Below are 19914 nucleotides of genomic sequence, written 5' to 3'. Positions count from 1 at the left end.
CAAAGCCTGCCTATAACTGTAATCCATAAAAGTTGTGGCTGATTTTAAATTCCAGAACATTGTCTTGTCTAGTTTGTTACACCTATTTTTGTCTAGGCCTTCACTCCCTGCAGCAAGGGTCACTGTGAATGGGTCTGAAATGGCAGTATGACACAGCTCCACCATGCTCCTTGCAATATCCCCTCTTGGCTCCCATTCTTTTGGCATTCACCACCTGAGCTCAGTATTAGATGGAGGGGTGGCGATTTTAATAAGAAATGATTTGTCTGCAAGTTCTTATTGTTGATACGTGTGAGTTCTGAGCAAGAATGAGAGTTCCTAAAAATAATAGCATACTATTTTTGGTATATTATATACAATCAAGAAACCACCCTACAAAGTTGTGGACATTTATGCTTTATTTGGTTTCATCCCAATGAAGTGGATTGCCTTTGAAATCTGAACCCAGAGCCTGAAAAGCAGTTAAAGGAGGCTGTCACCTGAAACTGCAATGGGGTTGTCAAATCTTAGCATCCTTAGTGGATAAAGTCTGGTTGCCCAGATAAATTCTGTCCAAGGCATACAAGGGTAGTTGATACCTAATGAAATGTGAAATAACTGTTCTTCAATTATCTATGGATTCCCCATTCTCACAGACCAGAAAGTGAACTTCAAAGATCCTAGCATGAATTTTCACAAAAGTTGAATTTAAAACTCATGCAAATATTTTGCACTGGCACTTGTGTGAGAATTTAGTCCAGCAACAGAGAAAACATGTGACTGGTCTGACCACTTTCAATTGTGCATCTTAAATTTTGATTATCAAATCATGTTTTCAGGAAAAAAGCAGTTTGTGATCAAACAACAACTTATATATCTATATATATATATTGGGAGTTTTGATTGCATTTGAATAACAAATAAGGATGAGAGACTTTTGATTTGCCTATTGCTGCTGGATATTTCAAGAACAAAAAAAAAAACCCAAACAAACATACAGGCCTGAAGTGGTAGTTTCAATTAAACTGCCCATCTGTAACTATGCTTTACTTTAAAAAATGGATTTATTTTTCTGATGAAATATTCTATTTTCTATCACAGTGGGGGTGGGGATTATAATTTGTTTTTTAACTTTTAAAAATACAAATTTCTTCTAATGTTTAGTAGATTCTGAAATATCACACTATGGGCGAGAGCCATGGCTATGTGGACCAGATGAGACTTTCCCTTCTCCCTCTGCAGCCATTAGTGTGCCCCCCCCCATTAGCTTTTGGAGGGCCACCCAACTCTACATAGCAGATTTTGGGCTGCAAGGGAGCTGTGGGGCAGGGAGAGGAAGAGGAGGTCCTTTTATGTGAGTGGAAGTCAGTTGTAGAAGCAGCTTTGACACTGCTGGGTGCCGCCAAATACAGTATATTCATACAGTGGTGCCCCGCAAGACGAACGCCTCGCAAGATGGAAAACCCGCTAGACGAAAGGGTTTTCCGTTTTGGAGGCGCTTCGCTAAACGAATTTCCCTATGGTCTTGCTTCGCAAGACGAAAATGTCTTGCGAGTTCCTGCGGGTTTTTTCCCCTTCCCCCCCTTTTCCTAAGCCGCTAAGCCGCTTATCAGCTGATCCGCTGATAAGCCGCTTAACAGCTGATCGCTAAAAGCCGTTAAACCGCTAATAGCGCTAATCCGCTAAGCTGTCAATGGGCTTGCTTCGCAAGATGAAAAAGCCACTATACGAAGAGCCTCACGGAATGGATTAATTTTGTCTTGCGAGGCACCACTGTATGAATTTTGAGCAAAATGATTGCAAAGCCTTTTGTTTGTTTATAAGAAAATCTTAGCTACCCAAACTGAGGCTTTAAAATGCTACAGAATATGGGGTGGATTTCTACTCTGGACCTGAGATTCTAGCCTCTGTGATATTTTGAAGTGGTTCCAGCAAGAATAGGATTGCCATATTTTACCTCACAGCTGGTGAAGTTTTTCTGTCACTTTAATTCCACGTTAGAAAGAAACACTGTGGCACATCTGCAGCAGCATAACTGGATGCCTTCATCTGCCCCAGCTGCAACAAAACATGTCTCTCCTATATTGGTCTTATGCAGCCATGGCAGGCGCTGCAACCTTCTAACACTCCCAAAAGCACACTCCTCCATTGTCTCCTGAGACCGATAGATGACAACAACAACAAAAAGAAGCAGTTCCACTAAGGTTAATTGCCCTGCATGCCACTTAAAAAAAATATATGCAAGGATTCTCATCGCAAAAAACTGGAAAACTCAAGATCTACCCACACTGGAAGAGTGGCAGATGCAGCTGATGGACTATATGCAACTGGCCGAGATGACTGGCAGAATCCGTGATCTGGGAGAAGAGAAGATGGAGGAAGACTGGGAGAAATTCAAGATGTATTTACAAAAACATTGTAATTTGGTTGAATGTTAAGAAGGATGCTAGATTATAAAAAATTGGCCACCACTAAATTAGATTTAAATTTGATGATAAGTGAGACTAAAGAAAATATAAAAAATTTTTGGAAGAAGTGCTAGATTATATTTGAATGAGTGGACATGAGATTGTAAACAAGTTGATAATTTGTTTGGAAAAAATTTTTAACGATGTAAATGGGAGCGGGAGACGTGAGGGAGTCCAAAGAAGTGATGAAATTGTTGTGATAGAAGTAAGATCGTTTATTATTTGTGCATTTATATTTAAAAACTTTAATAAATATTTATAAAATAAAAAAAATAAAAAAATATATGCACAGGAACATAGGTACTAAAAGAAAAATGGCAATCTTAAACCACACATAATATAATACTCCAGAGGGACCATTGATTTGACATAGTAAAGCTATTCTTGCATTTTCATGTCCTTCTACAAGCTAAAATTGAATCTAAAATTGCATAATGTCTCCAAAACAGATTGCGTCAGTCTCCTCTTTTCAAATCAGGGTGTTTTTTTTGTTTTTTGTTTTGTTTTTTTAAATCCTGTCCAAAAAGGGAAAACATCTTCATGAAATCATTATAAGTGCCAGCTATTTAACCACCTGTCACTTTGCCATTGATGCCTACTCAATATTTGACAGGAAAAACATTATTTTGTCTACATATTACCTCACAACACAAGCAGTATAACCCACACACAATGGCACTCACCTATTGTGTGGAAATCTGTTTAAACAAAGAAAGGAAATTTCTCTCACAAAACCAAGGGAAGGAAAGACAATTGCTTGTAATTAATGTTACTAGTAGGTTTAGGCAGTCAAAGCACCCAAACAAAACAAGCAGCTCAGTCTTAGAAGATCTCTTAACAGCCTTTCTCAAATTAACCTCAGCTTTGCTTCTAATATCTAAAACATCTCATGTGCGGTAGTTAGTTGTTTTTTAAAAAACAAAGCAAAACCAAAAACCAAAAAAATTATGTTATCAAGTTACACCATCAGTTTAAGCACTTCGAACTTTGATAACTATAATTAAGATGCTTGAGTGACCGTTGGTTAATAAATAAATAAAGTATATTATGCTATTAATTGTAGTCCAGCTCATTCTCAAAACATTATGCTTTCGCATTGTATCTGAACTCGGCTTATGATTCATTTCAATGGGAAAAGGACTTGCTTCTTCCATTAAAATGAACAGAAAAATAGCCAACATGTACAAGAACTCTATCAATATATTAGAGCATGATTTGGATTAGGGTATGCGTGTCACAGAGTTTAAGGTTGCAATCCTAAACATACTTGTCAAAAAATGTCCCGTTGAGCTCTCTGCAACTTATTTCTGATGAAGCATGCATAATATTTTTGTGCTGTAAATCACACGGAGGAAATGGCCAAACAAAAAAGGCTAGGTGCTTTGAGAAAAGTGACCTAAATTGCTATCCTGTATGTAACTCCCTTTGGACCCTTTCCAAAGTCTTTCTAAGCATTTGTTGGAGGCATTGTAAAAGATAAGAGAGGGTTTTGGTTTTTAATGTATTTTAGTCTGAATCATATGCTGTTTTTGTCTAGTTTGGGGGGGGGGTTCTCCCTGTTGCCTGGTGCCCCAAGCTTCCAAGGTGGAGTGAAATATCATATACTGACTAAATAATAATATGGGCAGAGCAATCCGAACGAGGAGACATAGAAGGTTTACCACTGCATTCAAAACCCTGCTGGCTCCCACCAATCAGTGCAAAGGGGGCAGGAGAGGCAGGGTGGTGTCTGGGATTTTTTTGTTGTTGTTGCGCCAACTCCAGGCAGCTTCAGCAGGGCGGCCCAGAACATATATTTTTCAAGGAGTAGAACAGTTCTGGATTCTGCAGATCTGTGGTTGGCTCTGCTCCAATCACACCTCCCTCCCAGCGCCTTGTTTTGGGGCTCAGGTAAGGAGGCTATTGTTGGTGAGTACACTGCTGGCGTACGACGCTGTGGGTTAAACCACTGAGCCTAGGGCTTGCCGATCAGAAGGTCGGCCGTTCGAATCCTTCAATGGGGTGAGCTCCCATTGCTCGGTCCCTGCTCCTGCCAACCTAGCAGTTCGAAAGCACGCCAAAGTGCAAGTAGATAAATAGGTACCACTCCGGTGGGAAGGTAAACGGCGTTTCTGTGCACCTCTCTGGTTCACCAGAAGCAGCTTAGTCATGCTGGCCACATGACCCGGAAGCTGTACGCTGGCTCCCTTGGCCAATAAAGCGAGATGAGCGCCACAACCCCAGAGTCTTCCGTGACTGGACCTAATGGTCAGGGGTCCCTTTAGCTTTACCTTTACCTTACACTGCTGGCAGTAGGTGTTCCACCACCTGTGCATTTGGCAGGATCTGGTGGAGGGACACCACCACCTAATCATTCTATAAATTTGTTTCACCATCACCATTGCCATCCTACCTGCCCCAAGTAGTGCTGAACAGGGAGTTAGGATTGTGCTGTAAATAAATTAAATATACTGGGAGTGGAATCCAACATAGCTGCAAGCAGTGCTTTTTTTTCCTAAAAAAAATGTTTAGGGGTATTCTCATTTTCCTACTCATATTGAAATACTGCCTCTCAATGAGCCCAAACTTAGATCCACAAAATGTTTAGCGGTATGCGTACCCCTGCATACCCCTAGAAAAAAAGCACTGGCTGCAAGCCTTTTGTTCAATCAGCTCAGTTATTTCTGGTTACACCATGGAATATTCACCTCCCTCTCCTCCTACCATGCCTGCTTAAACCTTGTGAGATTTGGGGAGGATGTGAGACACACATGGGGGGAGGGAGAGAAGTCCCTTTGTGCAAGTGGAAGTCCTTGCGCTGGTGGGGTGTGGTAACTGAATACCATCATAAATATGAATATTACAGTGGTAATTACTTGGGTTACAAACACCTTGGGTTACAAACACTTCGGGTTACAGACTCTGCTAACCCAGAAGTAGTACCTCGAGTTGAGAACTTTGCCTCAGGATAAGAACAGAAATCGCAGTGGGAGGCCCCATTAGCTAAAGTGGTACCTCAGGTTAAGCTAAAGTGGTACCTCAGGTTAAGAACGGTTTCAGGTTAAGAACGGATCTCCGGAACAAATTAAGTTGGTAACGAGAGGTACCACTGTACTAAATCATAGGATACATACCAGCAGAGGTATATTCCTTTGTGGTCTTTGGAACAGTCAAAGGCCGAAGCAGATCAGCATTCTATCCCTTAGTATTGCAGGGTTAAATTAGACATCATACTATTCGTGTCTTTAGCCCTCACATGCTTGATTTTAAATTGCTGGCTTAGCAGAGACTCATCTTGGGACTAGCATGTGAGGAGAGGGCTTTAATGCTTTACTTTCAGAGTCCAAATTGGAACTGCCCCCTGATGGACTATATGCAACTGGCCGAGATGACTGGCAGAATCCGTGATCTGGGAGAAGAGAAGTTGGAGGAAGACTGGGAGAAATTCAAGATGTATCTACAAAAACATTGTAATTTGGTTGAATGTTAAGAAGGATGCTAGATTATAAAAAACTGGTCACCACTAAACTAGATTTAAATTTGATGATAAGTGAGACTAAAGAAAATATAAAATTTTTTGGAAGAAGCGCTAGATTATATGTGAATGAGTGGACATGAGATTGTAAACAAGTTGATAATTTGTTTGGAAAAATTTTTTTTTTAACGATGTAAATGGGAGCGGGAGACGTGAGGGAGTCCAAAGAAGTGATGAATTTGTTGTGAAAGAAGTAAGATTGTTTATTATGTGTGCATTTATATTTAAAAACCTTAATAAATATTTATAAAAAAAAAAAACAAATTGGAACTGCCCCCTTGCTTCCTATTTCCTTGAGCTTGTTTGGAGGTTCTAGCAGGGGAGCGCAGCTATCGTATACCCTTGACCGAAGAACAGTACACTCCTTCTATCTGGGATGGTCGTCCTCTTCCACCAAGCGCGCAGCTTCGGGAGGGACGCACATGGAGCGGTGAGGGAGGAAGGGGACACCCGCCTAGCCAGCCAGATCAGCCGAATCAACCCTGGCGATCAATGGGGTGACAGAATGTCGCAGCCAGATCGCCCTCACATTCCTTGCTTCCTATTTCCAATGGGAGGAAAGCTCCGATTGGTTCCATTGGTGCCCCTGCCCCCATGCCACAGTCCTGATTGGTCTCCCCTCCCCTTTTTTCTGCCTGTTAAAAATAATAATAATCTGCCATTCAAGAGTAAAATACATTGGCAACATAACATCTACTTTGGCCTTTGGGATATTAGTGATAATAAAAAAGTAAGAATATAATCTAGACACCAGTAAGCATTTTAATGTTCCATTAATTTCATTTAGAGAGAATTAAACACACATCCAATTCTCCTATTAAACTCAGTGGGACTCAAATTGCTTATCTTTGAATGATTTGTACCCTATGTTTTTATTTTTCATTACCTAACTTCTTCACATCATTTTGTATAGGAGACCTAATGATAATGATATGCTTATCTATAGAAATATACGAGTGATGGCTGATGTTGTTTATGCTCTCAAAGTGGGGTGGAGAGAAGGCAAACTTTTTTTACATATTTAAAGGAAGCAATAATTAAATGTTCAGAAAGAGACCAATTCAATCTAGCAAATGTTTAGAAGAGTCATTTTGTATTGGCTGTGGAGGAGATGCTCTATTCCTGGTGATAAAATGAGTTAATTTTCATGGTTTATAAAAGGACTGAATCCTGTTGAAAACAGGGGGGAATGCATATCTTTACATATGTAGTTTTTAGTGGCACCTACAACAATATATGTAATATAATCATCACCATAATTAATTAAGATAACAATATTGCAGAATGTTGCTAAATACTGATTCATCGCTAATTAACATTATATAGAAAAACAAACTTGCCTAGTGAATCAGAAAATGCATTTTGCTCAATTATTTTGAATACTCTAGCTTAGTTTTAATTACTATTTTTTTCTGTAATGTATTAGCCAAGGCATTTGGATTGGCTCTATGAATAAAAATAGAAGTATTATGGCATCTCCATATAACGTCGCCCAGAAATATTGGCCAATACCATTTGGTGAATAACTTAAAAGCAGAGTAAAAATATGTATTCTGTTGTGCATTTTCGTAGAAGGATCCTAAACCTGTATGAAATACTGATAGAGAATGTCTGGCTTGTATAGAAAATGCATGTGTAGAAAGGCTGGGCTGTTTATCAGGAAATATTGGCAAGGGTCCAAAGAGCTACTTTAGGAACACTCAAGGGCCCGAGCAGTAAACCAACCACAAAAGCAGGAATAGTGCTTCTGACTGACAGGCAAAAATAGAGGGGGTGGGGAAATATCCAGGTGCTAGAAACATGATTTGTTCCAAGCCCGACCCTTTCCCCAGGGGCATGTTTCCAGCAACAGTTCTCAGATACATGAGACACTAAGGTGACTCCATTATGCTGTCCTTTGCAATTGAGAATTGTTGCTAGAAAGGTGCCTGGCAGTGGCTCTCTGCAGCCCCAGGAAGGGACTTTCCCCCCTTGCCCTGCTATCTGAAGTCATTTCAGCTGTAGATGCCATAGATCAAGCCTGACATCGGGCCTTATATTCTTCATTTATTTATTCTTGTTTATCTATACTTTCTTTTGGTAAACCACTTTGAAGGTTTGGGGTGTATTTTTAAGCCTGCAACAATCAAGCAGTATAGAAATGTTATGAAATAAAAATATATATTTAAAAATCAGCTGATAAGTGGGTTTGATTCTGCATTGACTGCGCATGCCAGTTCCCCTGCTGGGAACTGGTGTACGTAGCTGGAGCAACAGGATTTAACTCCTGCTCATCAACTGATAAGCAGGGGTTAAATCCTGCTTAGTTCAGCAGGGAGCAGAACCTGCAGCCAAAGCTCACTGTTGGGTGATTGACAGGTGGTGCCACCAGTGATGTAGAGAAAAAAAATCAGCTGAAGAATGCCTAGTAGAGTACTCTAGCTGTTCTACGAAGGTTTGTTGACAATGGTGTCCAGTTATTGGCTTGTAAAGGTAAAGGTACCCCTGACCATTAGGTCCAGTCGTGACCGACTCTGGGGTTGCGGCACTCATCTCGCTTTATTGGCCAAGGGAGCCGGCGTACAGCTTCCGGGTCATGTGGCCAGCATGACTAAGCTGCTTCTGGCGAACCAGAGCAGCGCACGGAAATGCCATTTACCTTCCCGCTGGAGCGGTACCTATTTATCTACTTGCACTTTGACGTGCTTTCGAACTGCTAGGTTGGCAGGAGCAGGGACCGAGCAACGGGAGCTCACCCCGTTGTGGGGATTCAAACCGCCAACCTTCTGATCGGCAAGCCCTAGGCTCTGTGGTTTAACCCACAGTGCCACCCATGTCCCATGTATGTACACCCATGTATGTAGATGTAATTTTTCCTAAGGTACTTGTGCTGTATCATTTCCATCCTGTACGTTATGATGTAGAGAAGAGTTCAGCTCCCAAGGGCTGGCTTAGGCTACAGAGTATTGTAGGACTTAAAATTTGTTCTGTACTTCACAGCATTCCACAGAATGTTTGTTAAGCAAAACACATTATTGGCCAGACTTCTAAATGTCCTTCTTACAGGGAAGCAGCTGAAATGGAGAAAATGATCACCACTGTTAGAAGACCAGTAGACAGAGGAATGTCAGAGCAGCTTTGAAATTCTCACAAGAATTCTAGTACTGGAAATTGCACACTGAAAGTTTCTGTATGTTTCACCTACTTATGCCACTTGCATAAAGCTTGGAACAACTTTCTAGAAGGCATGAGGGAAAAGGTTTAATGAGCAGAAGTTTAAGACGCAGTGAAAGATCGTTTTTCCATAAAGTTCAACTTTTTACTTCTCAAATGGACCAGAGAAGTAGCATTTTGTGACTATCTCTATAGCTCAAAGATTGCAATAGTCACAAATAGCCCCTCATGTCATAATCTGAGGCACAAATTCCTGTATTAAGGCTCAGTAACTTCTAAATGTAGAAAAGCCAGAATTGGGGAATGATCCAAGAAGTATTTTTTACAGTGTCCTGCTATATGTGTGAAATTACTTCTAAGCAAAGGAAGTTGCTTATAAATGAACTCTAGTGGTCATTTTATTGAACAAGGGGCAAGGCTATGCCAGGAAATACACTAGATTCAAATCTCAACGCAGAGGCTGTAGAATATTCACCTTAGGTTCACCAATTTATGACCCTCCAGCATCAGTAGGAGAGATGTCAGGGTGCAGAAAACAGAAGAACCATCATCAAGTATCTTCTACAGAGACAGATACTACAGTATTTGTAATGAAGACAGTAACTGGCTATGAGAGGGTATGGTTGAAGTACAATCAACCTCAACATCCTTATCTATTGAAGAAAAAGATTAACCACCTGTCAGGGTTTTAGGGAGAGAGGAGACAGAGAGCGAGGGCGAGGAGGAAGAGGACGACAACGAGCCGAGGTTGTCCCAAAGTCCGTCTAGCGAATCAGAGGATTCCCAGAAGGGAGCCCCCCTGGTCAGGCCAAGGGGCAATAGAGAGGGAATCAGTCAGAAAGAGGGGAACGAAGAGGGAATCCCCAGTGGGAGTGGCAAAGCGGGACCAGCTCCCCCGTCGGAACGGAGTGGAGGGGGGGGAGTTGCCAGTGTGTCAGAAAGAGCAGGACAGGAAGGAGGAAGGGGGAGGAGTTCGGAGCAAGACGTCCTGCCTGAAAGGGAGGAGTGTAGTACCGAGAGCAGCGTAACTGTAGAAAGGAAGGTCAGAGGCAACGTACGCGCGCCAAGTTCAAATATAGAGGCGCGCGGAAATGAGGAGAGCTCTGAGGAGGAGCCTGGTGCCAAAGCACGAAGGAGGGGGGAGCAGGCGGGAGAAGACTCAGCCTCTGGGGAGTCCCGGAAAGAGGGAAGACAGGGGGGCAGGAAGACCCTGCGGAAAAGGAAAGAGAGGAAAAGGTGGAGCAGTACAAGCCTCTTAAATTGGTGCAGGGGAGGGACGGACTCAGAGGGGACTTCTAACATCTAAGGGTAACAGATGCGGAGCCACGGAGTTTGGATGTAATGACGACAATGATCTTCAATAAAACCTTTTGTATATAGCTTGGACTGGACTTTGGTCTCTTGTGAGCTGGGACCCAGGGTGGCTCCGACACCACCCAATGAGTTGAAGACTTTATTGCTGTTGCTGTGTTTTGTTTAGGAAAGCCTGTGACCCAGTGGACTGTTGAAGGGGGCAGTAGTTTCACAGGGGAAGATGTCATCCCCACTTCAAAATGCTGAAAATCTAAAGGCATTGTTGTTAATGTTTCTTTCTGAGGTAAATGTGTTAAGACAAAGCCAGGTGTTGGGTTCGCTTCAGGTTTGAAGTACTGCTGAGTTTGCGTGTTCTTAATAACCTTATTTTTATAGATAAGGATGCTGAAGAACTGATTATGCTTCAACTATCCCATTTCATTACTAAGTCTTCATTACTGTAATTATAGTCTAAATAGCATCATGGTTTCAAAAATCATGATATAAAAACTGGACATTCAGTGGTTAAAAGCGTCAGAGCTGGAGATTCCAGGCTGACAGAAAGCTTTACTTCAGGAGAACAACAGGAGCAACATGACCTGAGGCCTAGTTTATTTGCTTGTAATGCAAGCCCTTATCATACATTATTCACATATACAATAAATATGTGAGGGGCTGGGTGGGCAGCAGGCTGTGCCCCTAACGTACACACATTCATTGTATTGCCTGAAGAGGACCCCATTCATACAACTGGGAAAGCAGGGTCCCCAAACAGGCAGGGAAAAGCCCTCCACATCTACAGTTGTATGTGCAGAGTCCTTTTTTTCTTCCTTTCCTCTTTTTACAGAACAATGATCGTGTGTACATTGGAGCAGAGCTGCTGCCACTGTGCCATCCCCCCCTCATGCAATTAACTGTATGCATAGAATAACATATTAAAAGGGCTATTGTGTTTCAAGTATGAGGGAGATGTTTCAACCTAATTATTGAAGGAGATTCCAATTGTAAGAAGAGACAGCAGCTGACACTAAACATCACAGGGACAACACAATAGTGGATGGGTTAAACTAAAAAAGACCTATGATGTAAAGAATGTGTTGCACAGAGAGTGGAAAGTTCATTTTGTAAGTGAAAGCAACCATTTTAAATCGGAAAATATGCCATTCTGAGTTGCTTATTATTGTGTACAGTGGTACCTCGGGTTACATACGCTTCAGGTTACAGACTCCGCTAACCCAGAAATAGTATCTCAGGTTAATAACTTTGCTTCAGGATGAGAACAGAAATCATGCTCTGGTGGCGTGGCGGCAGCAGGAGGCCCCATTAGCTAAAGTGGTGCTTCAGGTTTAGAACAGTTTCAGGTTAAGAATGGACCTCCAGAACGAATTAAATACTTAAACAGAGGTACCACTGTACTACCATAGATCCAGGGAAACTACAAGTGGGATCATGCTGTCTACCCTAGACTGAATCCATTCACCTCAGTTGTTGGGGAGAATCCTTTTAGAATTCTGTTTTACAAAGCTGGCAATTCCTCTCACATTTTCTTATGCAGTATAAAATCAACCAAACCAAAAAAATCAAATAATAATAATCCTATGCATTCTTATTGTGAAAAGACTTCTAGGGGATTTACTTCAAAGCGACTTAAATTTACTTCAAATTAGTATTGAGATATTAATCTAACAGTTTCAGAGAGGAACATTACACTTTCACCTGTGAGAAATGTATTGGAAGTTACAATAACAGTGAGAAACATACTTTCAAGTATGACAACTTGTCCTTAACCCAGTTATGAGATAGTTCAGGCTTGAAACAAATTAGTAAATATGATGCAAGTTATTGAGACTAGTTTCCCTTCACCCTCTAATCTGGAGTGTGTTTGTGAAAGAGAGACCTAAAATTCAGCCCTTTTGGGGGGAAACAGAGCATCTCATAGAATAATAAAGGCCATTTGGACTTCCTTTAACCAACCCTATAGTTTCCTTGTGTGCATATTTTCTGTCATTGATATAGCCAGTTCCTTCTTCAACTCCTTCCCATGGTATATATTTTGGCTTCCTTTTCCTAAACAAACACCCATTTCACCCATGCCTTCCTCTGTTGCTGCACAGTAGTATATATTTTGATTTCCTTATCTATGATTCAGAATTTATTTTCCTCTTAGTAGGCTTTCAGCTTTATTTCTTCACCATGATACTGTTACAAGTTTGGGTGCTAGAGTTTGTGGGTGCAAGGCACTCATAATTCCTGGATTTAGTAAATTTTAGGATTTAATCAATGCTTGGAGTATTAAAATGGGCTGCCAGATGCTGGATTTAGCATACTAAAGTACAGGTCAAAACAGCTTCCTGTGTCAGGTAAATCTCCTGGGGAGATGGATCATTAAAAGAGAACAAAGAGAAGATAGGGAGCCATCAAGAAAGGGATTGATAAAGCAATGACTCTCCACCAGCCAGCAGATGGGTGAAGCCCCACCCTGAGCTCTGAGCTAATGAATCTAAAGACAATGCCAGAGTTTTTGTTAGGAAGTTTTAGGATTTCAGTGTGGCATGATCAAGCGTAAAAGGGGTCAGTCTGTAAAATGTTGCAAGCTGGAGTGTGCATTCAGAACACAATGTGGGCTCCCTGTATCGGAAGCTGCAGCAATGGGAGAGACAGGAGTGTAATGCTTTGAACCTCTGCATTGTACGCTCAGGATGTACATGTGTGTCAATAAACAATATATCATAAAAATACCACAGCCTCATTTCCAAAGGAAACATGAACCCTGGGTAAATGCTTGGAGCCCTGGAATCTTGCATCACTTGGGGATTGGGGTGGTGTCTAACAGTATTCTACACTCTTCCCACAATATCTTTGCCCATTAACTGCCCCAAAAGTCCTTCAGCCATTCCCACCTCACTTTTTCATAGCTGCCTTGGAGCCAAACACTGCATAATGCCCTGTATGGACTGTATAACTAAGCACCATGATCTGGTCCTTTTGTAGCAAGGTATATAAAATACTGCCATTCATAATTAAAATGCAGGCACTAGTTGATTCATGCCATAAACCCAACCATAAATGGTTATTTGTTTTGTTGCTTTTCCTCAAATGACAACCTTCTCCCAAAGTATATTTTTGTGTGTGGTGTTCCTCAAAACAAATGTTTTGAAACACTTGGAGAGGAAGCGAAGACCACGACACAAACCTGAACAATGTCCCGGACGTGCCAATTGTAAAGCTGGTTATCCAACTGCAGAATGTGGCTCTTACTTCATCAATTCTACCTTCTTCCTCTTTCACTTCCTGTAGAAATCCATTACTCTTTGCAGGCCTCCCAGTATGACTCTGCAATTTTCTGATGAGCCTAAACTGAACAGTGAATGTTCTGAGATTCTTAATTCCATATTCTACAAGCAATTCTTTCCCCCTGTATTTTTCCTATCTTATTTGAATTTAGTCTTTATTTGAAATATGATCAGTTGGGAACCATTTCAGGTCCACTCCATTTTAAAACTGTTCTTTCTTTTGGTTTGGGACATTAATAGTCTACCCTGCATGCACTTTTTCTTCTGAACTTTGGTTGTCATGTTATATTCCATTCCTAGAAACATAAGAAAATGGAAATAATGAGTGGGTTCCATACAACATCATTATTCCCCCCCACCCCCATTCTGCTTCTCTGCTAGCTTTGTGTAGCTCTTCAGCTTGTACTTCAGTGCTTAACACATTGTCTGTTTTCACATGTGAAAAAACAAAGGAGTTAACCCAGCAGCATCAAGGTATCACAGAAGCCTCTCTTCACAAAGCTGTCAACTATTTATGGGTGGTTTGGAGCCTATTCCTCCAAGGCAGAACATTACCTGGAAGAAAGTTTCCTTCAAAAATTGAAATGACTTATGTGTTCTAGCCAAGAGTGCCTTCTGATAGATCTTAGAAGATTTGTTTGACAGTTAATTGGGACAAACACAGGTTGTTTATCACTCTATGCTTCCTAGAAACCACTATTACAGCATCTCTGAGAGGTAGCCACCCAGCCTCTTCAAAAAAGCCTCAAACCACATTTGGGGCAGTTTGTCCCTCTGGCAGAACAGTTTGTAGCCAGGAAGTTCCTCCTTGTGTTTAGTCTAAACTTCTTGCCATTCGAACCCATGGGTTGTGCTTTTACCCCTTGTAGGCACAGAAAACAAATCCACCTCTGCGACAGCCCTTCAAATATGTGAATATGGCTATCAAATCGGCTCTTGAGCTGCCTCTTCTCTGCTTCTTTTTGGGGTGGGGGCAGGTCCTAGCCCAGTCTTTCTCAGGTAGGGCAAAGTGCTGGTTACTTTGGGAGCGGATCTCAGCCCTAAGTTGAGAGTTTAGCTCAAGCCCTTCACTTGTGTGCGAGCGAAAACACGCCCAAAAGTCATACCTGGAGACTTGGGGGGGGGGTCGGTAGGGGAGCTCTTCCAGGCGCCCCCCCCTCCTGCCGCAGGGTTTTGCGGAGAGCAAGCAGGTCCACAAAGTGAAAAGTCTGCCCGGACGAGCCCCTCTGCTGCGACCCCCTTACAGAGTCCCCCGCCTCTTCTTTCTGTGGGACCCATTCCCCCGTGGCCAAGGGTGACTATAGAGCCCCAGGCGGTACCTTCCCGCGAATTAACCTGAGGGCTGGGAAGGAGGGTGGAAGCGAGAAGAGAAGAGGAAGCCCGGAGGGGCGTCGGCGAAGAACCTGCCCCAAGCCCCTTCCGCGAGAGAGCGCGGCCAGGAAAGCGGCAGCGGCGGCGGCGGCGGCTCCGCTCTCTGCTCGCTCGGCACATGCCAGGCCCTCGCCGTCCCTCGGTGGGTCGGCATTCGGGGCAGGCCCGCTCTCAGGCGCGGGGTGTGCTGGCGACACCCTCCCGCCCTGTGGCGGTCCCAGCGCCCGCCTGAGAGAGGTTGTTGTGGGAGCCCAGCCCAGGCAGGTCCCAGGCGCTCTCCCCTCCCCCCATCCTCCTCCGCTCTCTCTCTCTCCCCCCCCCCTCGCCTCGGTGCCTGGAACAATAGAGTGCGAGTGGAGCCGGCTCTGGGCTGCGCTCCCTCCCCTTCTCCCTCTCCCCGCCTCTCCTCCCCTCCCCTCCCGCCCGCCCGCCCTGAGCCAGAGGCAGAGCAGCCGCCGCCGGAGGAGCCGGTTCCATGCCCGCTGGAGCCTCCTCTCGCCGCTGCTGCCGCCGCCGCCGCCTCGTTCTCCCCCTCAGCGCGCAGCCCCGGCATGGACGTTAGGTTTTACCCTTCCGCCCCCACCGCCGTTGGTTCCTTGCCTGGGGCCGACCCCACTTGCTTGGGCCCCCTGGACTATTACCATTGCAACAAGGTAACAAGGGGGAGGGATGAGAAAGGGGCAGACGGCGGGGGGGGGGGCGGGTGAGGCGAGGAGGGACGGGCGCAAGTGACCGGGCAAGGGTGGAGAGGATGCAAGCGACCGAGGAGGACGTGCGCTCAAGTCTCAGCCCCCTACCCCACCCCACCTCCCCTAATTCCCCACCTCGCGCCTCCTCCTCTTCTCCCCTCTGGGATGCTGCCCCCTTTGCCCCACACTAACAGCGATGGCGCGCGCACGGCGCTGCGCGGGACTTGTCAGCGCTCCCCGCACGGGGCAGCGCAAGGAGTTGATTCAATGGCACCCCTGAGCAAAGCTCTCTCTCTCTCTCTCTCTCTCCCTCTCTCTCTCTCACCTCCCCGACCGCCCCACGCACTTTGGTCCAGTTGCGAAGGCTCTGCAAAAACTGGGGAGGGAAAGCTTTCTGCCTCTCTCGCAAATCGCCCCAAAGTCCCATGTCCAGATCGCCTGCTTGCTTGCTTGCTAGCAGCAAAGGGAAAAGAAGCAAGCGCTTAAAAAACCGGGACGGGGAAAAACAAACAAACGAAAGAGGCTGAAACTTCTCCTCCTCCTCCTCCTCTGGGGAGCAAGAGTGTGGAAGGTAGCAAGAGAGCGGCTGCATCCTGCAGGAGGGAATTTCAAAACTATTTGGTTTCCCAGCACCCAGGCTGCTTGCCTGAAAGCTGCGACGCAGTTCTCTTTCCCATCTTCGAAGCACAAGCAGAGCAGGAGGGGAGGGTTGTTTAGTGTGGATGGGGGATATGCGGGGAAGGGTGGGGGGGGGAGAGGAGTGGGAGAGAGGCAGTTGGTTATCAGTTGCGTCGTCACTTCAGACCCCGGATTAGACCTCTCAGTTTTGGTAAACATTATTATAGACGGGAAGAAAAACAAAATCTGAACGCAGAAAAGTGTGTGTGTGTGTTTTGTTTGGGGGAGGAGTGGAATTGTATGGGCTCAAGAGGCTGCTTGGTTGGAAATGTATTTCTTGCATGCCTGGCTATGGTTTCTGTTGGACAATATACAGGCTAGGGGAGAAATGCTTTAGGGTGAGTATATTATAACTCCCCCTCCAATTCTTTAATGTCTTTCTCAGAGGAATCCATATATGATATAGACTGTGCACACCTGGATTTAGCCTTATATACAGTGGTTAGAACTTAACAGCCCTTATGTTTTTGTTTTAGCATTTCTCAAACTCAGGCTGCAGGTTCTTGTCCCTTAGTTGTCAACCGCTTCCCTCTCCTCCCCCTCCCCACAATACAGTTACTTTTGTTAAATGCAACTGAGAGCCATGGATTATGTATAATTCATAAGATCTACAGCACAACATGAAAATCTTTCTAACCTAGATTTGTCTATTTACTACTGCAAGAAAGTGCACTGTGTGTGTGTGTGTGTGTGTGTGTGTAAGAGAGAGAGAAATTTGTTAGAAGATATTTAAGAGTGCATGGTGTTTTGGCCAATGACTAACTGAGAGGAGTAAGAGAGTAAAGCACAGATATTGTCGGTCTTTATCTGTGAGTACTATCCATTTCAGGCTTGAGGACAGCAAAACTTCAACATTTTAATGAAAGAATTTGAAACTTTGGATTATTTAATCATGCACGAATGTGCATTTGTTTTATATTATCAGATGCTTGCAGTTTTATAAAGTAATGGAAGTTGCAGAGCAAAAGCTACATGGTCTGTTGGTTTTGTTTTTGTGGTATATTGAGTTTTCTAATACAGATTTGTTTTAAATTCTGAAGCTTTCCCCTTCCTGCACTGATATGTGCCTTTAAACATTCACCACAGTTTCAGACTATTGCAATTGTGATATATTTGCATATGGTTTTATATAAACATTTTAAAATCTATAGTATGTCTATCCACAGCTGTCTGGGCTTTCAAATCTAATTTGAAAATTTCTTTCCGAAATGCAAGTATTTTCCAATTCATATCATTTTATTCATGTAACAACCATGGCTTCCAAAACACAAAGTGTTGTTTATTCTTGCAGGAAGAAATTTTAAATTTTCATTATTATCAAAGAACCAACTGCTAACATACAAGATATGTTGGATGACTTGGAATATATATCGAATACCAGTCTTTAAAGAAAAATAAATAAGTTTTGGAATTTTGTCTGTTTTTTTTTACAAATATTGAAAAATGTCAAAAGTAAATCCATTGTCTTTTTTTCTTCATCTGGAAAGTTGAAATATAAAGCATTACAACTTGTAATTAGCCATTAAAAGGGGTGAATGCAAGAGATCTGTAGCAACTTTAGAGTAAAATGGAAAGTTACAGCATGACTACTTTGCCATAAACTTTGATCATAGGTAGGCCAAGGGGAAAACACTCCTCGGAGGAATTATTGCACATGTTGGGCAGGTGTTTTTGGCTGCAGTTAGTTGACTTGCTGTTAATGCATCACTTGCTGTTAATGCATCTTTTTACAAAAGTGCTGTTTCTAACAATACTGGGAAAAAGCAACACACAGAGAGTGACAGAGTGCTGTAATAGTTCTTCGTCAGTTTCTCTGATAAAGCAAATAACTTCAAGTTTGATTGATAAAGAGTCCAGAAGAAGTGATGAAAAGGAGCACATACAAAATACTGACCACTGCCACCAGGTGCTGCTGTTGTCACTGTTACCAGGATCTTAAAAAGAGAGAGAGGAAAGAAGAGAAAATGTTAAATATGTAACTAGCAACCAATATAAATATCCCACTGCTGTCAATTGCTATTTACATAGTCAGAATAGGCCAAATGGACTTGTGCAGTAAATCATCTTTGTGCAAAGAAAGTAGGATTGCAGTTGCAGTATCACAGAGGCCCATGTTCAGCCTATTCCCTTAAAAGATGTTACCGTGGGCTCTAAAATGTCTCTTCCCCCAAAGTACATATATAGAACAATGTATGTGGATTTTTCTCTTACAGTGATAAACATTGTCATTTTGCCCAATGCTGTAGAGAAGGTTAACAGGTGGTTCTTTCCTCAAAGGTTGCACAATTTGAGAGCCTCAAAGAATACACATTGCAAGGGGATTGTTTGCGTAGGTGGGACAACCAGGGAATTCAGCAGCTCCTCCAGGTGAATGTTATGAATGAAGCAAAAGTTTCAATGGGGTTTGAATGGGAGAAAGGGGAATAGACAAAGATGTGTTCAGGATTGCTAACTCTGCCCTTCCTTAGTTGAGGTTTTGGAATGAAGGAGGGCCAGCTTCTGCTTTCTGTAATTAAAGGAGAATGCTAGCTTGGAGGAGACTGATTTTGTGAGGCCTAGTTATTGCTTCTCTTCTCTACCCCCCCCCCAAAAAAAACAGGGAATTTGACAGTGTGTGGTACTGATTTTCTGAGGTTTCCTCAGGAGCTCAAACACGAAAAAGGGTGGGATTTTGCCAAACAAGCTTTCAAGCTCCATGATTGAAATGTTTTTCCTTCCAGAGGAGTGGGTGGGCAGGGAAACTCTGCAGAAGGAAGGGTTGTGTAGTGTGTATTGCGTACTGGGTGTAGAAATAGAAGTGAAGGACATAGTATTTCAATAGCTCTGTGTTTTCATACCCGTGAGCCAATAGGTGCTTCTGATATGGCCCTCGAGCTTTCTGTAGAAATACTGTTTAGCTCAAAGCATCTTGAAGTACTAATGTTTTGTGCATTTATTGAACACAACATTGTCATCATGAGATTTCCTATTACATTTGTGCACTGCAGCAACAGTTTCTCTTTGCAGTCACTGAAACTCCTGTTATACGCCAGCATTACCGTTTTAATAGGATAGGGATATTTGTAGTAGGGCTTGTCTAATGTCTACATTAATACCCAGTTAAACACCATTTGCTGTGCTCTGGGGTATCGTCCAGTTGTTTGTTTGGAATTATCTGTTGAGAGCTGGCATAGTGTGGTGGCCAATAATGTAAGCCATGGTCCAAGAAGTTTGTTTATTTATGGCATTCATAAAAAAGGCTATTGGAATGGCTTGCAAAAATCAATATTAAGATCTTGTTCAAATGGCACCTTACCCACAAAGTCGCTAGGTTGCCTTAGACAAGCAACTCTTCTCTCAATCTTAGCACTCAGTATGCAATATACTGCAAACAATGCCAATAATTCTAGCCTACCTTACAGGATTCTTGTGAGGATTACTGGGCTATGTGAAGTACTTTGAACACTGAAAAGTTGACATATAAATGCTATGTTCTT

The 19914-nt window shown here is 42.9% G+C and overlaps 1 protein-coding gene across 7 annotated transcripts in view; it reads left to right on the top strand.

The window, feature by feature from the left end:
• Positions 1-19914, top strand: part of TOX2 (TOX high mobility group box family member 2) — a 269513-nt gene that overhangs the window by 25051 nt on the left and 224548 nt on the right. For 3 of the 7 annotated variants that reach the window (XM_081866798.1, XM_081866795.1, XM_081866797.1), the window contains exon 1: positions 15508-15724. The exons of 1 other annotated variant lie outside the window; for it this stretch is intronic. In XM_081866798.1, the coding sequence (XP_081722924.1) occupies positions 15623-15724 (102 nt within the window). In that variant the 5' untranslated portion in view covers positions 15508-15622. Of the gene's footprint in view, positions 1-15506; positions 15725-16612; positions 16777-19914 lie in introns of those variants that run through there. 3 more of the 7 variants (XM_081866793.1, XM_081866792.1, XM_081866794.1) reach the window with 2 other exon arrangements.

The sequence above is a fragment of the Podarcis erhardii genome, assembly GCF_964252035.2.
Source record: "Podarcis erhardii genome assembly, chromosome: 6".
NCBI classification, from domain to species: domain Eukaryota; kingdom Metazoa; phylum Chordata; class Lepidosauria; order Squamata; family Lacertidae; genus Podarcis; species Podarcis erhardii.
The sequence above is the reverse complement of the archived record's forward strand: the minus strand, read 5'-3'. Positions and strand labels throughout refer to the sequence as shown.